This window comes from Pocillopora damicornis, chromosome 1 (genome assembly GCF_964200805.1).
Source record: "Pocillopora damicornis chromosome 1, jaPocDami1.2, whole genome shotgun sequence".
In the NCBI taxonomy this organism is placed as follows: Eukaryota; Metazoa; Cnidaria; class Anthozoa; order Scleractinia; family Pocilloporidae; genus Pocillopora; species Pocillopora damicornis.
This window is the reverse complement of record NC_142670.1, coordinates 138,298-152,975: the sequence shown is the minus strand read 5'-3', so window position 1 is coordinate 152,975 and position 14,678 is coordinate 138,298. Positions and strand designations below refer to the sequence as shown.

The 14,678-nt window shown below is 35.6% G+C and overlaps 1 protein-coding gene across 3 annotated transcripts; it reads right to left on the bottom strand.

Moving 5' to 3' along the window:
* Nucleotides 1-642: 642 nt before the first annotated feature.
* LOC113669458 (gamma-2-syntrophin) lies at nt 643-14,674 on the bottom strand. Of its 3 annotated transcripts, none has more exons than XM_027185489.2 (21): nt 14,505-14,674; nt 10,418-10,570; nt 8,676-8,726; nt 8,001-8,057; nt 7,769-7,825; nt 7,611-7,668; nt 7,467-7,510; nt 7,221-7,262; nt 7,048-7,117; nt 6,740-6,805; nt 6,373-6,443; nt 6,156-6,274; nt 5,515-5,644; nt 4,961-4,999; nt 4,317-4,433; nt 3,947-4,018; nt 3,762-3,840; nt 3,029-3,102; nt 2,804-2,896; nt 2,591-2,701; nt 643-2,087 (listed from the first exon to the last, which is right to left on the bottom strand). In XM_027185489.2, exons 2-21 carry the CDS (start codon nt 10,541-10,543, stop codon nt 1,980-1,982), a joined length of 1,584 nt encoding a protein of 527 aa, XP_027041290.2. In that variant the 5' UTR covers nt 10,544-10,570; nt 14,505-14,674; the 3' UTR covers nt 643-1,979. The 3 variants fall into 3 exon arrangements, with proteins under 3 accessions (XP_027041290.2, XP_089056882.1, XP_027041289.2); XM_089200756.1 differs by lacking the exon at nt 14,505-14,674 and adding an exon at nt 12,619-12,790; XM_027185488.2 differs by lacking the exon at nt 14,505-14,674 and adding an exon at nt 10,697-10,926.
* Between the last annotated feature and the right edge of the window lie 4 nt (nt 14,675-14,678).

Here is a 14,678-nt window from a genome sequence, read left to right as displayed (position 1 = left end):
TTGACAAGATGCCAAAGGCTCTTTAACGAAATTCTTTTGTTGCAATATTCATACACGGACATCTACGCATTAAAAAGGAATGAAGAAGTGATGATTTGTGTGTTATGAAGAGCTTGATTAGCTGTGCATTATATGTAACTTTGAAAGCCACACCTCTTCTGTGGGCTGAGAAAGTCTCCTCTGAATATTGAAACAACAGAATTTTGTTAATGAGCTAGACAACTTGGTTTAGGTCGTGTACCTGATAAGATGCCTTCAATATTCGTAAACTCCTCTCTCCTTAAAAAGGAATATAGGAATGATTATTCGTGTGTTACAAAGCAGGTGATTGCCTGTGCAAGGTGTTTACGTTTCAAATCCACTCCTCTTCTGTGGGCCCAGAAAATCCTTTCTAAATATTAAAACAACAGAATTTTTTTAACTAAAAAGCTAGGAAATCATTGAAAAGCTTTCTTGTGCATAGATCTAGATTGCTCTGGAATTCTGTTTCTTTGGTCAAGGAATATTCCTATAACTTCTCTCATTTAATTTAACTTGAAAAGGAAAGGAGGTAGGGGCAGGGATTTTTTCTGTCTTCAGGAGTAAATTTATCAGTCACAACCGTTAAAGGAGTCAAGAATTCAATACTATTTGCTCCAAAAATCGTTTTATGAAAAACATACTTTAATGTATTTGATATATTTATTTACATAAATTTTGAAATAAATTCCTAGTAAATACTGTTCACTGGAATGTCTATTGTTATTACACAACAATAAACCTATGACATTTTAATATTGGACAGTAAGTGCTCAATCATTTGCTAAAACGCTAAATTCAACATCAGAGCAGAAAACACCTGCCTGGAACTTCTATTTAGTCAAGAGGATATTGCTCGTAAATTATCAAACAGAGTCTCCCAATTCTGTTTGATACTATAAGATACCAAATAGTAAATTGAATGTCTCCCCTCTGAGAAAGTTATTAAGTCTTTATTGTAATTTATTGTATCGTCATTAATACTACTTTATCTCTTTGGGTCCAATAACTCCAAACTTGCTGGTAAAGTAACATGTTTGTCATTTATTTACTCTCTTCATGTTCCACTTGAACTAATTCAAATTGATTTGATTCTAACTGCTTTGTATGCAATCCAGGTAACTTCCCTAAACAGAGTTGTCTTTGTTTTAGGTAATCTTCTTGTAAAAATGAACATTTAATTTTAGAAAAATACAGAGTGATCTTATCACCTTGGACTTTTTGCCTGACTGATTCTTACTTACTGTAAAGGCTCCTAAACATAACATAATAATCATAACAAGAACAAAAAATTGGGATTATCAATCCACAGGGTTTAAGTTCATCTAAAATAAATAAAAAAAGTTTGGCAAGTCAATTTGCCTTCCTGGCTTAAAAATAATTAAAACTACATAAGCATCTTCTATTAGGAGGTTTGCAGAGAGTTTCATTGCATGGACATTCATACAGCAGCAAGGTACAGCACACATTTGTCTACCTGGTCCAAAAGAAAGGAAGCTCAAGTTTCTATACTCATAATTAACAATTGGTTCATACGTCAGCCTGCATTCATCAAGATATGAAGCACACAGAAAGTTTGGAGAGCACAAAAGATGCATAAGAGTTGCTTGAGGTAAAGCCGAGAGCAACTCTAGCTTCTTGAGTGCTCTCTAAACTTCCTAAGTGCTTCATATCTCAATGAATGCACAGCTCATGTATGAACCAATTGTTTTATAACATTTTCAACCCGATGGAAAATTTTTTCTTGAGGAATATGTTTGCTGACATCATGAGCGTGCACAATAGGAATATGAAGCACGCTCGCATAATTGAATTTGATAAACAAATTTACTAGCTATGTTATCAAAATGATTATTAAACTTAATCCTTTTCCAAGTGATGATATGTGAGAAAAAGAGTCAGTTCTTGTCATCAATATTGAAGTGTGATTTGTTGAAATCCATCTCTGTAGAGTATGTTACTCAAAAACTGTTGTCAAAAGAGAAGTTTGGATCAACTTGTGCAACTTTTGCAGCGTAGAATGCATGCATCACTGTCAAAACCTGTTGCATATTAGTGAACTCTAATTCCTGAAACAAAATAAGAAGTAAACTTTTGGTTAACCAAAATCTTAAAAAATCATAATAGTTTTTTTCATATAAATTTAAGAAAACCAAAGATGAAAGGGCACACTAAAAACATAATCATAATCATTTACAATTTAACAATTTCTATTTTAAAAGCTAAAATACACATATTCTTATTATTCATCTCTGGTAGCACCAGAAAACACCTACATTCCAATTTTTTTACACTTAAGGTGTTACAGATGCAAAGTTAATGTGAAACTAAATATCTGTGAACACCTTAAAATGTTTCTGAAAGGTCAATTATGTACTGATCAAACAAAAAGTTCTCTTCTATTCTACTGTTGCTGTTTGTTTGTTTTCTGACTCTTAATTTACTTTCTCCTTGAAACAAAATTGCTTTCCATTCATAATTCTATAGTGTTCACAATGTATATGTAATTTCTGGTAACCAGCTCATGGAAGTTTTAAGTAAAGAGGCCATTATGAACTGATCAGTGACTCACCTGTCGATCAAAGGGACCAGCTGGTGACTGAGAAAACAACAAAACAATCTTACGAGATCCATCATCTGAAGAACCACGGAGAAATGAGAACCGATACTGCCACAGAAGAGACTGAAAAAAGAATATGAAATAAAAGCTCTGTAAGTCAGGATACACAAATAACTTTTATTGCTACCCTGTTTCTTAAAAGTGTTCTCAGAAATAGCCACTAACCCGATCTGTTCCACTGTATAGTCGCAGTCCTCTTTTCAGGTCCAACACAAGCTTCACACTCTGTCCACGCCACTTTCCTGGAAATGATCGTGACTGAAAATAACAATAACTCAATGAAGCCAGACTTACTTCAACAAAGCAGAGTCATACAAACAGAGCAAAAACTTAATTCAAATGGAATTGAACTATTTAATACTTAATTGAAATGTGTAAAATCTATCAAACCTCAATTTGTACAACAGCCTGATGAGTGGCCTCCTGTACTCGGTTGACAATCTCTGTCAAATCTGCTTCTGTGTCTGTCGTAAATGTAAGGACAATACAACCACAAAATTAAAATGATGATAAGTGTTATAACAACAATATTAAAGGATTTGTACTGACAATAAAACACAAGGTAACACATTTCTAAGATGAGCCCCTGACTGTGGATACTGGGCAACCTCTTCCCATCTGCTCAACACTAAAATTCTGAGTGTTGTATGCTGATCAGAAACTCAGAAAACCATTACCACCTACAAGGCCAGAATGTTCATCATCTCAGGACAAATTACATGTGAGCACACCACAAAATCATACATGAATTGGCTTTGAGATGTACATCTAATATTTCTCACACCTGATTGGCTATTTTTTTCCCGCAACTTAATCACACTCCCAAAACTATTTTCAGTGTTCATGGTTTTATGTATTATAAGGAAACAGTCATAATTGAAGTTCTGCAGATTAGAATTCTAAAGATTGTCCATTTTACCATTCTTCAAATCAGCTCATAGTTTGTTCCAGTCACCAATACTTTTTAAACTAGAAGGTAAACCTCCTTCAAAATACATGGTTTCCTTAAGGACACTGATGTCTACTCCAACTACACCAATCTTTGTTTATTCAATCAAAGTTTGATGATTTTCTTCCCTTGAAAGAGAAAGAGTTAAATATTTGATTAAGATAGTGAACTCACCAACTGCAAGATAGTGACTGCCACCAGAACAGGACTGGACAGTAAAACAGTTATCTCTCTTGTCCACTTGTTCATCTTCCTAAAATCCAAACAAGCTCAATTTTCAAACAAATTTGATAGATAAAAAATCAGTTGAGAATAAAAAAAGACCTAACGATTTTGGTGTTATTTCTAAGTTCCCATACCTTACATGTATGACAAACTATTTCCATTAAGTCGTAGGACACTTCACTTTTGAGCCAGTCTCTTGTGGCAACCTGTGGTGTAAAGGATCATGGAAGCTCAGATAAGGTGGGAACTCAAAAGTTTCCACCTTCCAGAAAAATTAAATTTAACAAATATTAAAAAATGTATGTTTCTTCAACTGACATTCCTGATGTTGGTTCTGACAATTCATTCAGGGACCAAAGCAACTAATTCAATCAAGTCCCCTCCCTAAACTGAGATCATACTTTCCATACTCTGTGTGTAAAATAAAATCCTTATTATCAAAAAGTATCTTTAAGTAATCAATATGTATTAATTGTTTTAAAAGTTAGTGCATTATGTACTTACTGGTGGCATTTCAAATATTTGTAGTTCAGAGCCTTTAACTGTTAAAAACTTTCTTTTCCAGACATTCCAGTGATTTGTAGACCTAAGTCTTTCCCATATCCAACCCATGTGTATCACCTATATCAAAAATAAAATCAAACTCAATACTAAAACAAGATTCAATCACCTCAGACAACATGTTCATTTGAATCTCCAGTACAGGTGAGAATGTGAGGCTAGCAATCGAGCCAAGAAGCACAGATTGCTGGAGCTTTTCACTGTTTCCAGAGCAAAAAGTAACTAGTAGTAATGATACTCTTCCCTGGATGCAATGTTGTGAACAACCAAGGGTTCCCCCCCCCCTCCCCAGTGGAGAGAGGCACTGTGAGAGTTAGGTTTTTAGCATAAGAACACAACACAATGGCCCTGCTGACAGGTCTCTTAACTGAACCTCTTAACCTGCAGCTCAGAACTCTAAACATTGGGCTCTACATTTCCCACAAATCTCTGCTATGGATCTGATTTAATATATATATATATATATATATATATATATATATATATATAAGAAATGGTGGTGATGCAGTGAAAATTTTGATATCCATTTGGTTAAATGTTCGATGTTGTTAAATGTCAAAATGTGGTAACTGTTAAGATTGTCTTACTTGCTCAGAGGATGGTAAAGATGCACTGGACAAGTTCATCTGAAAAACAAAAGAGGAAACAAATTCAACAATTGATTGTCTCATCACATAATCATATGAGGGACATACATGACGTGAAGCAAGGCAGGAAAAAAAAACAGGCCACATGTACAGCCCTATATGACACAAGTTTGAGTAATAAAAGGGGGAAAGAAATATTGGCTGATATATTAAAAAACCTTTATAAGGATTTAATGTGGGCTTGGTCTAGAAAATTTGGCTCTTTGTCACGATTTTTCACACTTAAAATATTGTCTTTCTAGATCTTTCATCCAGTCACTCAGTACATAATGTTAAATAAAATCTTCATTTAATAAAAAAGTCATATGTAAGTGGGGACAAAAAGGCTCCAAATTATATTGCCAGTGAAATAACTGACATCACATTCAAACCTCCAGAGATTCCAAAGGATGAAAGGAAAGTACATTTCCATATGTTTCAATAATGATTATGCAGCACCTATCATATGCAGCCCTTGTGTTCTATAAGTTAACAACTGATGGCAGAAAACTTACAGCTTGTTCCAACAACAGAACCACTCTGTCTTTGATTGCTGAGTACCAAGACAACAGTTCCACTTTATTCTCACTGTAAAGCACAACTGAGGCACCACCATCCATTGAGCTGACTTCAAATGCATTGCTCCTGTCACAATACACCAAAGAAATAGTTATTAAAAGACATTAGAAACATGTTGGCTAAGTGATTAGGGTAGTCATCTCTGCAATAAGAAATCTGAGTTTAAAACCTGACTAGGTCATTGCATTGTATTCAGGGCTGAAATACTTTATTTTCACAGTGACTCTCTCCACCCAAGAGTATGAATGAGTAACAGTAAAGTGTTAAATGATCCCAACAACATTCTGGGAGGGGGAGGTGGGGGAACCTAGCCTCCCATCTAAGGAGAGTAAGAATATTCCTGGCTGTTTTGTGGTAGAGGAAACATAACAAGTTCCAGCAGTTAGGCGCCACTTGGACTCAAAGATATCCACTTTTAAATGTGAACTGTAGTTATGGCTGTTAATTTACAAGGAGCCTCTCCTTCCATGTACCACTGCTAAGGCAAACTAACAAGATCAATTCTCTCAACAGGAAATGCTTGGCAGTACAGTCTTGATCAAACACAGTGTTTTACATTTAAGCTTTGAACATATACCTTAATGTGTCTTCCCCTGACTTGTATCTTGACACTGAAGCAAATGTCAGAGGAAGAACAATGTTATCTGTCCAGCTCTGAAGAGATGAGTTAGAATCTGTTTCTCCAACTTCAGACGACTGCAAATAAAAAAGTCAATGCACAAAATTAAAACTGGAAAGTTAATACAACAAAAAGGATTTTCTATATTTCTGATATGACTTGTAACAAAATATACCTTTTGACTGCTGTTCTCTCTACATTCAGCATCACTTGATGACTCTTCAACACTTCTAACAATTCCATTTGCTTTGAAAGGAAAAAAGTCAATCAACCCTTACTTTGTGTATCATTAGAAATATACTGGATTTTCCACATAAGTATTATGAAATCACCAAATTTAAAATAACTTAACATGAACCCACAGGTATCAAAGAAATCTTTTTTGACCTCTAATAATTTCTATTGTCAATGTAGCTTGGCAGGGATTTCATTTAGAAATGTAGTGCAAGAGAAGAGAGCAAAGTAAGAGGAGAACAAAAAAAAGTACAGGCTAACAACACTGAACTGGGAAAACCACTGAATGTCTTCATAGTATAACATACCTTGTTTTGATACACTGGACTGACTCACTTCAGAAGTTGTTCCTGCTGTCATTTCACTATCATTAACTAAAAATGAATGAAGCATTAGGTTAATGTGGAGACACAATTGTACCACAGAACTGAACAATACAACAGAAACTGCGCAACAGAGGACTGTGCAAACCTATCAAAAACCCTATTAACAGGGATAGTTCTGGCCAACATGTATGAAACCCAGGCTTTCCCACCACAAGTCATTTCTTATTTTCTCTTTCCACGCAATAAATATTAAACATATAACTAATCTTTGCCTGCATTATCATGAATACCTGATGAATGGGAAGAAGAGTGAATGACAGTTAGTTCAATCTCTGAACCTCCCTTTTTAAGAACAGCTACCTAGAAAAAAGGAAATTTATAAAAACTTAACACTTTGGGAACCATGCGAACACATCCAGGGTAAAACAAACCAAACATGAGGGCCTAAACTGGTTCAACTTACTGCTTCGTCATGTGTGGCTCTTCTTATGTCTTGTCCATTAACCTAAAAAAAAACATAATAATTAGCTGAGTAGATATTTTGTAGGGAGAGTACATAACAGCTTATGAATTTGACATTGAATACACATCAAAGGTAGCTTGATGGAGATCAAAGGGTCAGACCTTGATATACCAATTAAGAAAGCTTTTCTGAGGTAACTTAAGCCTGAAAAGGCTTGTGAAAAAATTATCCTCCACCTATACTGACCTCAAGTATAATATCACCTTCATGAAGTTGACCTGTTTCATAAGCTAAGACAGCAAAAGAAAAATTGATTAAAACAAAAAAAATACTACACGAATTTCCAGGGTATTAATGACAAGTAAAAGTTAGAAAGTAATATAGTTATACCTGCTTGATCTTTGTATATTTTTGAGATAGCTATTGGAAGATTACTCTCTCGTCCTCCCTATAAAATATTTTTTTAATACAGTGAGGTGTACTGACCTTTAAAAAGCAAAAAGGCAAAGAGACTCAAGGAGGCAAAAGCTTTCTCTATCAATGCTTACCTTAATACTCATTCCCAGTCCCCCTACTTTTCTCTTGGTGAGCTTCACTTTTCTTTCCTTGGAATAAAAAATGATCCCACGAGTTTGATACTGACTGATCTGTTTATAATTGCTTATATTGTATAAATCTGCAGTCAACACAATAAAGTTTATCAGACACTACATCTTATTTCTCATCTATTGTAACATTTATTTGACTTATATTACCACTATACACTTAGGAACAACATACCCCTATGGGGGGTGTTGGCTTCTTTTGAGTAGGAGAGGAAGCTTCACCATTTGTGCTCTGAAAAAAAATAAACCAAAGCTATATTTCAAACTTCTGTTCTCTCTTTTGGGGTATGATTTTTTTGATCAGGTGAGTATTTTTCAGTGGATCTTGTAAGAAGACTTGCTTGTATGGATATTCTTACTTAATATATGGTCCTCCCCTAAATACATCCCATCTGAATTGGAAACATCTCCAATGAAACAATCCAAAACTTATCAACTGGTTACAGGTTTCAAGTGATGTAATTCATGAAATGTACCTTATAGACACAAAGATACACAACAGTTTTTATGGTACAATGGTGAGAGGGTACGCATATTCTACCCAAATATGACCCAAGTTCATATTCTGCTCAACAAGGTGCCATATGCAGTTAAATGTAATTAATTAGATGTCAACCCTTACTCCTACAGGCAATCTCTTAATTTTTGTTTCCAGAAATACAAACATTCAAATTCTCATCCAATATTTCACTGTCCCTTGGACACTCATTTTGATTGGGTGTGAACTATAATCAACTTAGCACACTACTTTGATAAAAAAAAACTTTCATTCTTCTCATTTCCAAAGACACTCTTCAGTAAGTTTTCAACATGCATTATTTGGTGGATATTGATAAGCTTAATATCTTACAGTGAATGGGGATCTCTTCCATGTTGGGGACTCAGCTTTGCCATTTGTGCTCTGGAAACAAACGAAAAAATAAAACAGCTGACAGTGTGTGACTACAGATGTAAATCTGCATGGCTTTAAGAAGTATTGGTAAGGAAACTAGAGGATGACTGCAGTCTTTTACTTAACAAAAACACACCTTGGACAGCAAATCTAGTGGTACATACATTTAGGGGGCACCCTGACTAGAAAAAGTGTTCCCTGAATAGGAGTGTCCCTTCAATCAGTACCCAGATACAGAGGTTATACAGTGGACCTGTGTTTAGGGACTCCCATGGGACAACAAAAAGTGTCCCCTGACAACAGTATCTTCTTGATTGAAGTGCCAGGTCCTTGCCTGTAGGATTAACTTCTGCTGGTCTTTGATCCTGTATAGAACTATCTTGTTTACCCAGGATCATGAGTGTGTCAGAGCCATATAGCGAATCTTAAGAAAATTGTGAAGTTGTGATTTCTCCCAACCCAGTGCTATCAAGCTTATGATACTGCCACTCTGATTTCTAATTTTGACAAAATCGAAATTGCTCCAACAACTTTAATCATAACTCCAGATCCCACTCTGTTGCCGATGAAAACCAGCCTTGAAGTTATGCCCAAATTAATGCAAATTGAAATAAATAAGCAAGGTACACATCAATAATCCACAAATAAATTAAGTGGAAAGTGAATGGAGAGTTAAGAGAGTATCAGTGTTGAAACACTCAACCTCAAAGTTCCTTAAGTAATGTAGAAGTGCCATCTATCAAATAATTACTATGCATTTTCGTTATTATCAATGGCATTTCGAAATTATGTAACAGTTTTCATACACAAATTAGTGTTTTACTAAACCAAAATAGTATATGTAAACTATTCTGTTTTTTCCTTCCTGTTTCATTTTTTAAACATAATAACCTACAAACAGCTTTCGGGTATTTTTAACTCAAATATCTTTACATTCATAGACCAGATGACTAATGTACATAACTGTCTAATGTATATCGTGAAAGCATTTATCTCCGACAATCAAATGCTTCAAGGAAAATAGAAAAGCTGATGTCTTTTTTCCACCGGATACAAGCAATCGTATTGTTCCAATTCTAATAAGTTTTTTTCGGGCATAATGAGCGAACAATAATGTTCTTAAGGCCATTAATTATAAACAGAGCTTGCTTTTGCCGCAATGTATCACTTACAATGATGATTAAACGGTGACCCGTACTGTTTTCCTTTCTGTTCCGTATTTTGCCCGACCTGTCTAAGAATTTGACTTTTTTCAAGTGAAAATTGTGTAAATGCATTTATCAAATCGAGAAATTATAAAGGAAGTAATCACAAGTGATGCTTTGTTAAAGTTTTAAGGGATTTTTTTCTCGTTAAATGATCATCGTACCGAACGAGAAGTGTCCACATTATACTGCGCCTTTCCTGGAATCCAGGGAATACATTTAAACAATATAATATTTTCTTATCCTGCTGAACTCAGATACAAAATAAAAACTACCGTATTTAGTGACAAGAAATAAAAGAGCTATGATGAGTCAAATGCGTGAACGTGAGTGCTGCATGGCAATCAATTAGTCTTTGACCTTGAACAATGAAATCGATTCTTGTCAACGCTCTGTGAGCACGACTTGTTAAAAATTAAATGTATATTCCGTCCAATGTCCAGCAAATTGCGATAAAAACACCAGGAAAGTGTCAAACAAGTTATGTAAACCCACCTCAGGCTGGTTAACTGGAGAAGAAGAAGAAGGGGAAACACTTCCAGTTCCTTCCTTTTGAATGGTCAAAGCATCCCGGGAGAGCTTTACTCGAACCTTCTGAAGCTCAGCTCGGTTGATTTGCATCGAAATACACCCTGTTTTCAGGAAATTCTGTCGGGAAAACAAAAAATATCAAAGTGAGCACTAATTCAACGTTATCTATACTTCAGCGATAGCTTGTGACTGAAGAATAATTAATAACTCTGCGCGGATTATTCAGTCCAAGTGTTCGATTACCTCCGCCATTTTTCCGTGTATTCACCGCCCGCAATTCGCCGACCTCAAGGCTGCTCACACATTAACCATGAATAAAATAATTTCATTAAAACAAAAACAGCTCTGTGAAGCGGGTCTTAATTTGCAAATTTTGTAAAAATATCCTGCAGCGCTTAAACAACCAGCAGAACTCTTGACGAAATGCAATGTTTTGATTTCGACTTCAGATATTGCGGGCGCATTCACAAACCAATGTTTGCATAACTCGTCCAAAACTGACAGAATTAATGTAAACTGTGGGATATTCCAAGACAAAATTCCTCTCGCCATATCAAAAAGATTCCCCGATGAGCAAAGCTTCTTAGGCTTTCAAAGTTATTTTAACGAAGTAAAAGAATGACTTCCGATAAGTTAAAATATTGTAAGATTGGGATCAAAATTCTCGGCGCTAATTTTCAATATTTACTATGGTTATCAGTTGAGAGAAAATTGTTTTGGATCAGAATGCTTCTGGAAAAAGAAAGCGCGAGTTCATCGTAAACGAATTTCCTAAAGAACATAATGGCAATTGAAAACTGACGATCGCACTTGTTTTTCTGCTTGAACTGTTTAATATGTCAATTACGAGTGAGATGTTTTGATCAATAAATATCGCGCCCGAATCACAAGACATCCTCAGGAAGACAAATTTTGCACAACCACATCACTTGCATTCATATCAACATGTACCAACCAGGCAACAATCACATGTACTGCGGACTTGCTGAGTGGAAACTGAGTAGGCCGGCACTAGTTCGTAAGTTTTTTTGGCTCTATAGGTCAGGCCTTCATTTCGTACCATCACCGTTTTTTGTTGAAACTATGAACCCTACAGGCCGCTAACTCTGAAAATGAGATTTTAAAACCTGTCTTATGGAAAAAAAAATTTAGGGGAAAATGATAACGTTCAACGTGCGCTCTCAACAATTGCCTCTAACAATCTGCTTTCCTGTATGAAAGCTGAAAAAAATTGGGATTTATTTCCCTTCAAACCCTTCGTAAGAGAAATGTTCAATTTACTAATATAAAGTTTTCCTGGGTGTGTCAAGGCTACGATCAGTTTCCTTGTTATAAAGATTTCCTTTCTTTGAAACATTTGTGGCAATACCTGTTTGCTATGGAACAAAAAAACGTTCTTATCATTGAGGCTCTTTATTCCTCTTGTATCACAATGTAAATTTGAAACACAATCATGGCTTCAGATGGGTTTTTAATTTTTTTTTCGGTTCCTACCTCTACCAGGCGGGCTGCATACAATGTCTGAAATCCAATTATACAATTACCTATCAATCAGCTCTGAGAATTAGTGAACTGAGCAATAGGCCATTTCAGATAACGTGATAGCTCCTTAGATCATCGGATTGTCCTCAAATTTTGAAATTATTTTTTCCCTGGATATAACACTGATATAAATTTTTTAGATAAATCGAGATTAGCAACAAAATGAACGTGGTAAGAGTTCTATTGTTTTGAGAACTCGTTCATCAAACTGGAACTACTTTGTTTGATCAGTTAACAGTCAGACTTCTCTCAGATTTCTTGGAAATAAACAAAATTCAGTGTCAACTCTTGACGATCTATCGGATTAAAAAAAAGCGATCAAGAAAAGAGGCTTTTATCCGATTTTGAAATAAGATATGCTGATTGATAAATGCATCATCAATAACTAGGTTTGGTTTAATTAAATCAAAAACGTGCAGTTTAATGACTGTACTTGCTGGTCGCTACACGCTACACGAGTGATAAGTGTTACTACAGTCATGTGCTGCCGTTGCTTGCTCGTCGAACGCTTCTGGTAAGTATAAAATACATGCACTAACATTGCTTTCAAGTCGGAAGTATTGCATAATTTTGATCTGACACACACTCGGCAAGCACTGAAAAACCCGAGGTCAATCACTTACCCAAGATAGCGCCGCATTGCTTCACTGGCTGGGACTACAAAACAATTAGATATGTACAGTTTGGCGTACATTCAAAACAGGAGTTGCACACGCATTGTAGGATCACGACATCTGAAATACTTTCAGACGGCATGAAAACAAACCTCTGGCTATGGAAAAGGAGATAAAATCTTCGAAAGAAAAACTAACCAATCGGATGAGCCCATGAACAATTGAAAACAGCGTGAGGCTATTTTCTGAAATTAACTTTCATTTTGTTTTGACAGAGAAACCGCTTCAGGAAGGAAATTATTTCGGTTCGTTCATTAGTTAAACGCAAATCGCTTAGTGGTGGCTGTGACAGACTTAACAGCCCATGATTCGACTGCCTGATTTAAAAAACGCTCTTTTTTAATAAGTAGGAATCTTCTTTTTACTAAAGATGGAACCCTTTAGAAAGGTAAATACTGGCGCTAAATTTAACAGGCAGATTCAACAGAAAAAATTCAAATTTGTGGTTATCAATGTTTTTGTCGACAGGAAACAAGAAAAAGATAGAGATAGTGATTGTTGCTTGGCAGAGAGATAAGGAGTCTGTGATCCACTGAAACTTTATTTGCATAAAGCCATTTAAAAAAAAATTTAAAAAAAACAGGCAACTGACAAAAGCCGCATCGCATGTAGAATTTCACCCTGCACAATTTTTGACCGGCAACAAGCCACTACATTATGCTCAAATTTGAGTTGAAATTCTAACTTCTTCCGGAACCAGAGAGTGTGTAAGTGGATGCCAATAACTTTGCTATCATGCTGAAACTAGAACAAGAAGGTAAAAAAAAAAAAAAAAAAACTCAACAAAACGAAAAAGAAAATAAAGCGAAAAAAAATAAGCAAAACGTGAACAAAGATGGCACTACAGTGCATCACCGACTGAACAAAACTGTGTAAAATAGTTACATTTTAAGTACAAGAAAAAAGACATTTTTCATGATAAAAATATTATATGGAGATTCCAATGATATTCCAGGAGCTGAGACTAACTGTCATGAAAGCAGTTTCATAGACAGACAGTATGCTCTGTGGTTTTAGCGCAATCCGTTTATACAACACTTAAACAAATTTTTCCGAATAATACTATAAGAGCTCGTTATCCTCTTATTAATTCCTTTTCATGCAGAATACTGAACGTTCCGAGTAATTAGCTCTTGGGCGGCAATCAGTCGAGCGCGACGCTAAGAATGCAGTAAAAATTCAAGAGTTTCTTCGTGAGTTTTACACGAAGATAATTTCACATCTGTTGTTTGGAGAAATTTCTGAAATAGTGAATTTTGAGGCAGTGAATGGAGCAAAGGTCAGAATACATTGTAAAAGACATCCACTGTGCTTTGTCTTTGAATACAGTGTACGTGATTTATCATATAAACTGTTGTCAGTGTGTTGATTAACTTGTGAAGATCTGCAGAGTAAAGGTCACAGTATGAAAAACAAAGACAAATCTTTGAGCAAGAGCACTCTTCAGACGTGGACCGGTTCATATTGTATAAAGTAAGACATAATTAGCTACGAAACCTTCTTCTTGATGCGTGAATGAGACACACAATTCTCAGTACAGCCATTTTAAAATAATTTCATCGTGATATTGGCGAAGGTCACTGAACGTTGAGTATGGATAATAAATTAAGATGCTTTTCCTTTCATTTCACTTTGGATTTACTTTAACACACCCGGGAAATATGGGTGATCTGCTAATCAAGTTAATGAAGCCTCTTAAGCGCGCCTCCTTCACAGCAGAGAAGCAATAATAAAGAATCATCGACTCACTTAACTTACTTAATCACGTATCGTACGTAACATGCTGATCGGCAAACCGGTCCACTTCGCCAGCCTGTCGAACCACTCTCACTTACCTTTTTAAGACACGAATATTCTGAGACAAAGTTTGGTTTGTAAAAGGAAAACTTGAACCACACTTAGAAATAATCGCACTTCTCTCGCTTGACGAAGGACAGGTTCCGTACAAGTCCAGAAACACTGATCGGCAAATGTCGTGACAAGTAATATAATATAATATAATATTGACA